The 13217-nt window shown below is 37.9% G+C and overlaps 1 protein-coding gene across 2 annotated transcripts in view; it reads left to right on the top strand.

Moving 5' to 3' along the window:
• The window catches only part of LOC110335694 (contactin-associated protein like 5-3), a 514066-nt gene that overhangs the window by 280557 nt on the left and 220292 nt on the right, over window positions 1–13217 (top strand). The window contains exons 12-14 of one of the 2 annotated variants that reach the window (XM_021217999.1): window positions 6636–6641; window positions 8012–8029; window positions 8081–8111. In XM_021217999.1, coding sequence (XP_021073658.1) covers window positions 6636–6641; window positions 8012–8029; window positions 8081–8111 — 55 coding nt within the window. Of the gene's footprint in view, window positions 1–2387; window positions 2435–6635; window positions 6642–8011; window positions 8030–8080; window positions 8112–13217 lie in introns of both variants that reach the window. The other variant, XM_029531381.1, reaches the window with a different exon arrangement.

Consider the following 13217-nt stretch of genomic DNA (forward strand, 5'->3'; position numbering starts at 1 on the left):
AAAAGAAAAGAAAAAGAAAAAAGAAAAAACTAGTGTTCATAGAAGCCACTGCCCATAAAATTTGCTGAAGATTAATTAATAATGCCCCGAATTTCTAAAGAACTAAAAATATCTATCAGTAGCTAGGTAAATAAAAAAATCCATTATATATGAGTTCCACAGAATTATCAATTTCTACACATATTAACATTTGATTATTTTTAAAGGGTACATTAGGGTTTTATATGTGCTACAAAGTTGGTCTGCCACTGATCTGAAACCTCGGCTTGTTCCTGTTTGAGTTTGCTTTGTTTTTCTAAACAGCTGTTCATCAGAATGTTTGGAACGCATTTACTCCTTTTGGACACAGTTTTGTGTTTTCAAGTCTGTTCTTAAACTCTTAAACTGAAGTGATTAGCCCACCCCGACTCAGCAGATAGCTGACCCTCTATACATCTTCTCTGTACTTTTTTCAATGTACATATTACAGTTTGGAGCTAACTAAATAAAAGCATGTGGCAAGTCATGTGAAGGCCCCCAGTTCTATCCCTGTCTTCTGTCTATATAGTCCTCTTAAGTACATAGAGACACACACATGTTTGAATCACACATGCCATTTTGTATTTTGTATTTTACTAATCTCTTTTATCTAACCAACAGCTTCTTTTTTTGAGAGCAGCATATATTTTATTCATTTATCGACTGCCAAAAATTTAATTGCATGTTTGTATCATAGTTCACTTTATGAAATCCTATTTGTTGGGCTTTTCACAGAGGTACTATTTTGGAATCAAAATGAATAATCTTGAGCACTTGGACCTATGTTGTTTTATACACTTGAAATTATATCTACAGGTATAATAATTCCCAGAGAAGTGCTTAGTAGATGAAAGGTTATATACTTGTTTGTTACATATTGTCAAATTATCATCCACAAGCCTCAGGGAAATTTCACTCCTACTAATAGTGCCTTGCTCGCGGAATCAAAAAAATTAGTTGTCATCTACTGAAATTTTGGCCGATGTGAAATTTTTCCTTGAGAAAACAGAAATCATTTAAGAGTGATACTGAGCATGTGATTTTAGAACTCTGTGGAAAATCATATCTTCTTGTCGCAGTTTCTACTATGCCTAGTGCTAGCATTTGATCAAGGTATTAAAAGAAGTACTCTCTCTCTCTCTCTCTCTCTCTCTCTCTCTCTCTCTCTGTGTGTGTGTGTGTGTGTGTGTGTGTGTGTGTGTTTGTCTGACTCTCTGTCTGTCTGTCTCTCTCCTTTTGTTTTGTGCGTGTTTGTGTGTATGGTGTGTGTGTCCTGCTCTCACCTCCACATGTATGTGTTGGATCTGAATCTCCAGAAGTGTACCTTTGTGGACATGTGGATACAATTATAGTTTTATTCTACATCCATGAGCTGTTTTATTAGGAGGATGCCATTTGAACACTGTCTTCTCAGGCCATTTGATTGCAGCATGGATTCTATAGAGTGGCCTTACACAAACGTAGAAGGCAGAGTCATCTACAGTATCTATCTAAGTGATATAGACTCAAGATGCCAATTTTATCATAACAATGTGATATTTTCACTTACAAATGTGTGGAAGCAGTTCGTAACTTAATTAGGATGCATGTTGCATGTAGGCATGGTTATGTCTAGGTTACAAAACTCTGCAACATTTACTCTACAGAAACTGTTGGAAACTAACACAATGGTAGATATTTCTATACCAAAACATTGAACATCTCTGGAAAAATAAACCAGGGTGGGATCTTGTGGTTATCTTGAAGTAAAGGTGTTTGCTATACAAGCAAGAAGTCCATAGGAGGAAGGACATAGCAGCTAGCTTGGGATTTCAGTCATAGAAAGTAGAGACTGAGAACTCCAGGACCAAGCTGGTTAGAGGGCTAACTAACTGCATCTGTAGGCTCTGGGTTTGAGATCCTAGCCCCCAAATTAAGGTAGAATTGTGATTTAATTATTTTATCTGCATTATGTTTTTATTTAACTATTATCATGTGAAGTCCATTGTTGTCTGACATGTTGTACAATACACAATTTTGTGTGTGAATATGTGTTGTGTGTGATTGTAGTCTTATAGATAACATGGCATATTTCAGAACAGTATAGGTATAGGGTATCCTGTATGAGAAGAAAGTCTACACAGGATGTGTTTGTGAAGCCTGGGAAAACATAAGAAACATATCACTGTATCCAGAGGACATGTCTGATTTTCAAAGATTTGTGCACTTATGTTTTTATTTGCATATATGCTGATACATAACATTTCTTGTCAAATTGACAGAATCTAATCAAAATTTATGTCTCTGTCATAATGTCTAGTCTGAGTTAAAGGAGATGGAAAGACCCATCTAATGAACCCTATGATGACGTCTGTGACAGAATAGTAAAGTAGATAGCAACCTGGGCCTTGGCCCTCTTCTCTTTTGCTTCCTGACTGTAGAAAAAAAGGATCTGGCTGCTGCATGCTCAAGCTACCAGGACTTCCTCACCAGGATGAACTGTACCATCCTACTGTGAGCCCACTTCCCCTTTCATGTCTTAAATTGCTTATTTACTGAATTAGGTCACAGTGAGGAAACCAGTGTATAATTGGGTTCATTGTGGCATTTTAGATTTGTTTTGGTTGATTCTCCTTTTGTGTCTTCTTCTCCATCCCCTTGACTCCTCTTGTGCTCTTGCATGCTCTCCTCACAACCTTTATCCCAATTTCATGTTACATGTTTCCTTTTGTCCTCATCTACCTCTTTTCCTCATTATCTTTCTTTCTCCCTCTTATGGTATCCTTCCTGGTTTCATAACCTGTACACACACATATATACATACATAATACACACACACACACACACACACACACACACACACACACACACGAAGTAGGAATCTGTTTTTACAAAGATTTATAAAATGTGGATGAAGATTTCTTAGGAGCCAGTAGAGGCCTGAGGGTAGCTGGTTTAACTGTGTGACCTATGGTAAATTTTAAGCCAGTGGAGGCAGTGGCAGCCAGGATGTCAGTCACTAGAAACTTTTTATTTTCCAGAATTCTCTGAACCACTTTGGTTTTCTTCTTTTTTATCAGTAAAGATCATTTTAGTTTTTCTTTTAATCATAGATGGAAATCATTGTGAGGTGGGAATAAAAGCCAAGCAGAAAAAAAGGAAAAAAGGAAAATTTGAAATAATGTCTCTGTAAGAGTCTCTTCTCATGTTTCTTCTTGCTTAAAAATGGTGCAATCCTCTAATTGGAACATAAAGAGTAAAAGGAAGCACATGGATTTCCCTAGTGATTCCTCAACTAAGAAATCAAAGCTCTTTAATTTTCAATTTTCTAGCATGGCAACATAAAACAATCCCATTAAGAGCTCCGTGGAGAGCTGGGGAGAGGGCTCAGCTGTGGCATTTTTATAGACAAGGGGATAGGGATGAAACACTTATTAAAGGAGGTAGTGAAATTTCTTTGTGATTTAAATTTCACTTAAAATTATTCCAAGAGCTGAGGATGTAACTCATTCAATGAAAAACATACCATTAATCCTAGTTCTCAGAGGTAGAGGCAGGAGGTTCAAAGTCATCCCTGTCTTGATTATGAGTTCAAGGCCAGTCTGATCTACATGAGGTCCCAAGTCTTGGATGATTAGACTGCATGTGTTTTTGAAAGTCAAAATGGAAATTCATGCAGACTTATAGGAATGCTCAGTACTTTGAAGCCACATCTTAGTAGGAATTCTATGTTTGATTTCTGATACAAAAGAAAATAAATCAACAGTCTGGAAACCCAAAAGAAGGTGAAGATTCTTGGGCACCAAGAAAACCACAAGGCCTTCTGCTTGTTTGGATAAAGATCTTAGATCTGTCCCTGAAAGAAGTGGTTAGCATCCGTGCAGAGTAGCTATGGGAAGAATAGGATCCTAGTGCTGTGTATTTCCTCAGATCAAAAGATCTGAATTAAAGAAATAACTTCCTAACTCAAAAATCCTGAATAAAAGTAGATGTTACTACTTCAAACTAAGAAAAAATAACAAAAACAAACCCTCGTGGGGTTTAAGTTAATTCCAGGTATGGTCAAGTTGACAACTAAGGACAGCCACCATAAGGGGGATGGGAAGAAAGATTTTAATAGCCCTTTGAAAGATGGACAGGAGACATTGACCACTACATAGTTCACACACTTTTGACAGGCTTGTTAGTGTATGTCCCGTGTGCTTGGCAGAAGTTAGACCTGAAACTACTGCATGCCCCTCAACATCTTGTTTGACAGTCTCTAATTCTCCTATGGTCTGTGCTTAACTATGTGACATAGGCTCCAAGTTTACGTGTCTGTATGTGTTTGAGTGTGTAAACATGTGTGTATGTGCAAGTATCTGCATGAAGATCAGAAGACAGCTTCGGGTGATATTCCACAGGTGTTGTCTACTTTGCTTTTTGAGGTAGGATCTTTCCCTGGCCTAGAACTCTCCAAGTAGTGAAAGGTACCCTGAAGTTCCAGGTTTGCTGTGTTTTAATTTTAGCATTTACTCTGGTCATAAATTTCCTGTGTCATATGTATTGAGGCACCCTAGTAATATAAATTCTTACCCATCCTAAAAATGTACTCGGGGCACATTTTTTAAACACTTAATCAAATATCATGGGACTTGCAGAGCTGACAGACAAACATTTTGCATTGTAAAGTGTCTTCTTTGTAGATTAAAATCTAGGAGTTTGTGAATCCATTTGGGATGACAAAGACAAATTCTTTATGATACATAAATGCAAAATACATTGATTTGCGCTATATCTGAAACTCCTGTGTTTACTTGAGCCTCACTAACTATAATGACAGAGACTAATCCTGTGTAGATAGGATGCCCTCTGAGAACGTCTCAGGAACTGCTCCTGTTTATTCTGTCACATCGTTTGTGTTTATATGTTTATTTGTTTGAGGATAGAAGGTCTGGCTTCTCCTTTATCATTACTAAAGGGTGATATTATTACTGGTTGGATCATACATGGGCTCATGCATGTGATAGTGGAAGGATACTTACAGTTTGCTGGATACCTACTACTGCAAACACTTACTGAACACTAGTTTCATATCCAAGTGACTAGAAACTCGCCATCTATATTCTAGGCTGGAACATTTTCAAGCAATAGTTGCTCAGTTCATGCTGGGTAAAATGAAACATGGACAAGGAATAAAAAAAGGTAGGAGCTGAGTGTGATCTAACACTGTGTGACGAACTTATGTGAGTGTATAAGTTTGGAATTATTTCTTAGTATCCTTTTATAAAACAACTAGAACTTAAAATAATATTCAAAAAACAAGTTTATACAACTCATAACTAGGCTAGTGAGATAGCCCCCAAAGTACAGTGCTTGCTTTCCAGCATAAGATCCAAGTTTGTTGCCCAGAACCCATGTACTATGTACATAGTGATGTATTAATGTCCTCATGGAATCTCAAGCTTGGTAAATATAAACAGGTTGACCCCTTTAGCTCAGTGACCAGCCAGTTTAGGTTGAATTGATGAACCCAGGACAATGAGAGAAATGATCTTGGGATCCTGGGAGTATGATATCTGAGCAATGACTCCTTGAGATTGACCTCTGGCCTCCATATGTCCATGCACACACACTTCTGCATCCATACATTGCACGTGCATTTACAAAAATCTATACCCACATCCATGAAAAATTATATATACACACATGTTCAAATATTTACATGAACTCTTAGTCAGCAATTCCAATTCCAGGACTTTTGTACAAAGCTCCCCTAGTTGAGTCAGGTATATGGAACTAGAGGGCTACTGTCTCAGACATCAAGAGGATTAGTATGGAGGATATTGAGTATAGCTTGAGCAACATAGTGAGACACTGACTCAAACAAAACAATTGAAAACAAGAGCTACAAAACTTAATTAATTTTCTATTTTACTCTATATCCCATGACCTCTGTTCTTAACTTCATTGCTATTGAGCTATAGCTAAAGAATTTATCTATGAAACAGAGAATGAACAAAACCAAAGACAATGTCCATTTGCTTCTGATTGAATAGATTGGCGGAGGGGAAAACTAGAACTATGTGGAATGAGTACTCCTGACTTGTGTTGGCAGATTTCTATTTGTGTCGTGATCCTTGCTCAACTTCTTCACTGCATGCTGATGATGACACCGTGGTTGTGAGATCCCTGAGAGAGCTTTGCCATTTCATCTCTAGACCTGATCTGCACGTTTTATGGTGATGATGGAGCTGTCCTCAGCATCCATGCATTCTGTATTAGTGAGATGCCATTTCCTCTCAGATGACAGGAATTACATGATTCTGGCTGGTGAGTATCAGTGAGCTGAGATCAAGGCCAGTTTAGGCAGAATTGAGACAAGATAGGAGCAGCTACTTCTCTGAATGAAGATAACAGAAGTTTTCTCTCTGACCTTCTTGATTGTTTGCTTTTATGTTCTGACTTTTAAAATGTTTGTTTTATTTTGTTTCTTGTGTATATGTGTGTATATGTGATGTATGTGTAGCTCTGTGAGTAGGCATGCACATACATACTCACATGGATTGGTCAGAGGATGACATTATGTGTCCAATCTATCAGTTTCTACTTTGTATCTTGGAGACACTGAACCTGGAGCTAGGCTTCTGACCAGAAAGCCATTTGTCTCCTCTCCTCACAAAGTTTATGAAACTACATAATAAAAAGGGATGTTAAGTTTTTACGTGGGTGCTAAGTGTTCAATTTCAAGTATTCATGCTTGAATAGAAAGTACAGATACAGCCGGGAGTGGTGGCGCACGCCTTTAATCCCAGCACTTGGGAGGCAGAGACAGGCGGATTTCTGAGTTGAAGGCCAGCCTGGTCTACAAAGTGAGTTCCAGGACAGCCAGGGCTACCCAGAGAAACCCTTTCTTGCAAAACCAAAAAAAAAAAAAAAAAAAAAAAAAAAAAGAAAGAAAGAAAGAAAGAAAGAAAGTACAGATACCTCAAACTATAGCCCTAGCTATAAGGCAATTTTTGGCCTTTTTGTATATAATTTGAGGATTTTTGGTAGTTTCATGATGATTAATATATTTGTTCAGAGAATGACCCTGTTCTTCCCTGTATTTCTTTGCAAACTTAAAATTTAATAAAGCTGTAGAGAGTGGGTAGTCCTGTATTATCCTAAACTTGGTCTGGTATAAATAAAAAAAAAACTATGGAATTAATAGTTGGCATTATAAAAACAGTGAGGTAGATTTCATAAGGTGACCATTGTACCAATGGTAATGTAACTGCTAGATTTACATCTTCAGCTCCATGAAGGCTAGCATTTTCCCCCATTCTTCTTTCCTAACTCTGGACAGTCTTCTCTTTCTTATTTTTGTGCCCCGTGGCCTGAACTTCTGCAAAGACTTCCTGTGAATTTTGTTTTAATTTTTAAGACAGGGTCACATGTAGCCTCAGGCTACCCTCAAACTTGCTATATTGCTAAAGATGCCATTGAACTTCCGATCCTCTTCCTCTATCTCCAGTGCTGACTTTACAGGAATTTAACATAATGCTACTTTAAGCAGTTCTGGGAATAGAACCCATGGGTGTGCGCATGTGAGCCAAGTACGCCACAAACTAAGGTACATTTCTATCCCTCCCTGTGTAATCTTAAAACGGATATTTAGATGACAATTATATCTACATATAAGGCTATCTTATCCCCATGATTTTGCATTAAATTAGAAAACAAGATTATGTAATTTTTATTCACCTTGATGCTTGATTTTTGAATTATGACATGTGCAAATATCAAGTCTTCAATTAGCTATAGAACAGTCCATCTTAAGTCATAGTGTAGTTAAAAATATTCCTGCATAATGCTCAGTCCCCATCTTAAATTTGTATTTTTCATTTTAAGAAGTAAACCCTTCCTGTTTTCAAGGCTCAAAACTAGCAACCCAGCTTAAGTAATTCTCCCGTCTCAGCCTCCTAAGTTATTGGAACTACCCGTGCATCCAGTCAGACCTCTTTTATAAAGATTTGTGCTTGCATGTAGGGAGATGAACATATGTGTGAAGGTGTGTAAGCATAAAAATCTGAGAGTGTCTGGAAGTCAGAGGTCAAACCAGTTTTTCAAGAGAGGGGTGAATCATTTGGCTGGTCTACCTGCTAGCAAGTCCCAAGGATCTTCTTACATCTGCCTGCTCACACTAAGATTACAACCATGCACTATCACATCTGGATTTTTGGCCTCACTCTTCAAAAAGAGCCATAGTTGCTCTTGATGTCTCTCCTCATTCTCCTCTCAGTGGCCTTGCTTATGTATCTGACATGAAGGAGGAGCCGTGCTTGCCATGTGTAGAATCCCTAGCATGTGTAGACCTCATAACAAATGGGATCCAGTAGATAAAGCAAAGCAAACTGCTTCAATAACATTATGTTCTCCACATCATATGGTAAAGCAGCAATGGGAGGTATGGCAACAGTGACTCATAACTCTGGTTTGTGTAACATCTACAACAAGAGAAAAACAATCTTAGAGGGAAAAAAGTCCAGGCCCTCTTCTGTAGAAAGCAAACATTTGGGAAGAAAATAATGTGCTAATGTTCTCTTTTTAATTTTTATTTTTTTAAGTTTCATGTCTTAGCTAATAGGAGACATCCTGGAAGAACGAGTTTTGTTACTCAGGTGAAGATGTGGGTGGTATATAGCCACTTTCCAAAGGAATGTCCTGACCTTGGACAACCTGTTGCCAGGGGACAGCTTTTCTGGGTGCATATTTTTCTTTGTCTCATTTAGAGTGGTATGTATAAGAGAGTTATGTATGATCTCTTACATGTGTATATAAGAACCTGTGGAGTCAGAGAGCAGTCTGGTCTATCCTTCTTCAGGTGTTGCTCACCTTGATTTTTGGTGTAAGAACGCTCAGTGATCTGGCAAGGCTGCTGGGCCAAGGATTTCCAGGGACTTTCACATTTCTACCTCTCCCAATTCCAGATTCTAAGATTCCAAATGGATGCTGCCATTCCTCACTTAGTCTGTGGGATTAGGGGATAGGACTCACGTATCCGTGATTGCAAGGCAAACATTTTCCTGACTGAGCTATCACCTAAGTACTTGAGTCTGTTTTTGCTGTTGTTCTTTATTTATTTTGTTTGCTTTATTTGTTTTTACATAAATACTATCATCCCCCAAACAGTACTCAAGTGGCTTGTTTTAGTGATATATATACTGTTTCCCTTTGTGACCATGTCTGTTTCTGAGAGGTCCCATCTTTATCAGCCATCATGATGTGGAACTCAGAGCTGTCATCCTGCAAAGGTCCCTTATAGAAATGCATGAAATAGCAAAATGATTAGCCAGACTCAGGTCTATCAAGGCATGTGGTGTAACGGGATCTTGATGGACAGGGTTTCTTATTGCTGCTTCTCAGTAAAGTACAGTTCCTGGAAACACAAAAGTTAAGATGACAAAAGAATGAGACAACATTCTGACATCTGGAATCAGCTGGTGTTTATTTTGAGTAGTGGACGCTGCTACCCTAATAAGTACAAAAATACCCACAGAGGCTAGAAGAGTGCCAGATGCTCTGACACTGGTGATAGAGATCATTGGAAGCTGTGCATTGTGGGTGCTAGGAACCAATCCCAGGGCCTCTGCAGAGCAACTCATGCTCTCAATGCCTGAGCCCTCACTCCAGTATAAACTGAATGTCTTGTGAGGCAAGTTTTAGAGCAGTATATTTAGTCTGATGTCATAGATCATCACCTTTGCAATCATGGTTTTCAAGGATAGTGGCAAGCATGGGGGCCGCTAATAAATATAGTCCAAGGAACACTGTCACTGAAGTCATGCCACTGACATTCATCTCAGCCCAGCATCAAGATAGGTTCACTTGCTTTTGTGTTTCCAATTGGCTGGACTTCATTTAGATATGGACAAATAAATGCATATGTATTTCCTATATTTTCATATTTAAGTTTTAGCCACAACACATAATTAAGACTGCTAACTATGTGTTTCATAGACTGACTTGCTGCATTGTTGAATTTCAGGATGTCCTAGGTAACAGATACTTCACATATAAGGCTCTCCATTTGTAGTATGTATGTAGTCTATAGTATAGGCCATATATATATATAGAGAGAGAGAGTGTTGCTACAGATTGAATTTTATAACTGGAGTCAAGGAAGACAATGAAGTATAGAAAAGTAAGTTTGGGTAGACTTGAAGCTGAAAGTAGGTACCAATATTGCTATTTTCCAATTCATCAGGAGTCGCCTGGCTGGCACAATGCCTTTGATGCACTGTAGGCCAGGAGACTGAAGCACCTTCTGACTCCTTGTTTGTGGTCTAATATCACAAACTGACATTTCGCCATACCTTTTGAAATCTATTTGTGGCCTCAGAAATAATAATAATAAAAAACACCTGCTCATTTCAATGTGATTCCTTGAACGTTTTTAAACGGTTTTTGAGATTCTCATTCATTTTAACACTTCTTTTCTTTGTTGACATAAGACCAAAGTCTCAAATCTAGTACACTCTGGGGTTTGATGAACTTAATTAAATATGTGTCTTCTAAATAGAATGCTTCAAGAACATTTATTTAATAACTTCACAAACATTAACTCAGAAACAGAATTAATTGGATCTTCTTTGTGTTCATAGGCAAAGCATGTAGACCTATAACTGATTACAATCATGGCATAAATCCTCTATTACACAGAAAACCACAAGGAAGAAGAGATGTAGCATTGAAGCATTTTAAAAATTATTTTGTTTATTTCTTGAGATTATAATTACATCATTTTTCTTGTCCCTTTCCTCCCTGTAAACCATCGCATTTAGCTTCTTCGCCCTTTTTCAAATTCATGGCCTCTTTTGAAATTAATTATTGTTGTGCACATTCTTGTATATTTATACAGAGTTGTGTAATGATAATAATAGACATGCTAAGAATTGAAACATTTTAAGGCCTTAGAAATATGTACTGAGAAACAAAGAAGATGGTTCAGCTGGTAAAAGCCTGACACGTTAACATGAGCAATTGAGTTCTAATTCCTAGCACTCAAAACCTAGAGTCTGGCATAGTGCTTGAACTTGTAGTCCCAGTGTTTGGGAGGCAGAGACAAGTGCTTCTCTGGGGATCCCTGGCCAACCAGTCTAGCCAAATTGGTGGACTTCATGTTCAGTTTCAAAAACCAAGATTCATAAGTTGAGAAGGTCAGAGGGTTAAGATATTCACCAACAAGTCTAACAATCTGACTTAAATCCTCAACCCCTACAATATAGGAGACGTAAAAGTCCACCCAGAATTCCTCTGATCTCACATCTACCCTATGACTTGTCCACATCAGATTTTAAAAGGGGGCAGGCAGCAGTAAGGAGATTAATAGTGGAAGATACCTGATGTTAATCTCTGACATATTAACATGAGCACACACACACACACACACACACACACACACACACACACACACACACACAACTTGGTTTCATATTTGTTTCCATAGCTTTACAGCAAGAATATAAATGTTGAAGCTGCAAAACTCTATAGCTCTGATACTGGTACTTGAAACACTGAGGACTCAATAAAACCGTTACTACTATTACTACCATTAGTACTACTATTATCTCTAATGAGAGAGAACATCACAAGGACGTTTGAAGTTGTACCTTAGGTAATAAATTTTCTGCCAGAACTGTACTCAGACCCATTTACCTGAGATATGAAAACATGGATCAGTTTGCTCTGCCTGACCACACTACACATCTGCCTTGTTTGGGTTACACTTTTTCCTGAAGAGCTCTGATGCATCACCACCCTTCAACAGCAATGCAGGATTTATGGGTTTCTGCTTTTAATATAGACAAATTTTGCTATCTCCAAAGTATCTTTGTATACATACAAATGCAATCTACTTTTTTGCTGAAGATAGACCATTGTCTTGTCAAGAGTTAACATAGGTGGCCTGGTTGATCATCTGGCCATGGGACACCAGGAATGCAGGTTCTTAAGCTATGCTAAAGAGATAAAAGAAGGAACTGTTACATTATTTAGGTAATGTTCTCCTTCCTAGAACCTCTACAACCTCTATAATTCTATTAAGGTGCCTGAAGGGTTTTCTGGGTGAGTGGGAAGTTTTGTGTTCTGACTAATAAACTTTCCCTCTTTCTTCTCATCTGTCTTTCTCTATTAGATGTTGATCAAAGCCTACAATGCTTTTCCAGCTTTCTTATTGTTTCTGTGAAACTCTGCTTCTCATCATGTGGCTACCTGCCACCTCTAGCTAATTTCTATGTTTTGTTAACTCAAACTTTTAAATTATTATTTATTTTCTCCCTCCTCCTCTGTGCAGCTACTAAGATTTCCAGCTTTGACTGCATTGTGAAGTTTCTTTTAAATTCTAATAAAATTCTTTTCAAGCTTTCAATTAAGTCTATTCTTGAATTATTCTATTAAGGAAGCTAAGAAATGAAAGTGAAGATCTTTATTTCCCTGGTATCATTTGTTGACCAAAAGAGATTCCCCCAAACTTCCAGTAATATTGCATGTGTTCCTGTTCATGAATATTCTTGTATTTGAAATAATATGTGCATATAGAGGCTAATATTGGATATCTTATGTAGTTACTCACCACTTTATATTTGAGGTAGGGTCTCACACAGAACCTGGAGCTCTCCAATTAAGCTGGGGTTTCAGGCATACACTGTCATACACAGAATTGTGTATGTATTCTAGGAATCAGGCTCAGGTCCTCATGCCTGCAAGTCAAGCACTCCAGTATCTCCATCTCTCAAGCCCTACCAACAACTTCTCTTTGATTTTCTTCTATGCACCCAGTTTCTCCCCAGCAGAATGTGCTGTGATTCTCCTATAGGACACTTCCTGCTTCTGCGTCCTCTCTCCATTTTGTGACTCTATATTAATATTTTCTGATATTCATGTTTGTTTCCATTTGATGTCTTACCATGTTTCTTCATTAACATTTATTTTCTTCCTTTGCATTCATTTTACTATGTTTAGCTATTTTGTATTACTATTTCTGAATTTGAATCATTGCTAATATCTTTGCTTCTAATTTATAAAGAAACCAAGTCTTCATTTCCTCAAGAATATTCATGCCTTCCTGTAGTGCTCTGCCTGCAGAGCCACTGTGGATCCTAACCAGAGCGCGGGAAATCCTGAAAAAAGGAACAGGGCTGCAAAGGAAAAATGGGGCCCTGACAGGGTGTCTGATCAAAGCCCATATTTTATTGTTG

The sequence above is a fragment of the Mus pahari genome, chromosome 18 (assembly GCF_900095145.1).
Source record: "Mus pahari chromosome 18, PAHARI_EIJ_v1.1, whole genome shotgun sequence".
NCBI lineage: Eukaryota > Metazoa > Chordata > Mammalia > Rodentia > Muridae > Mus > Mus pahari.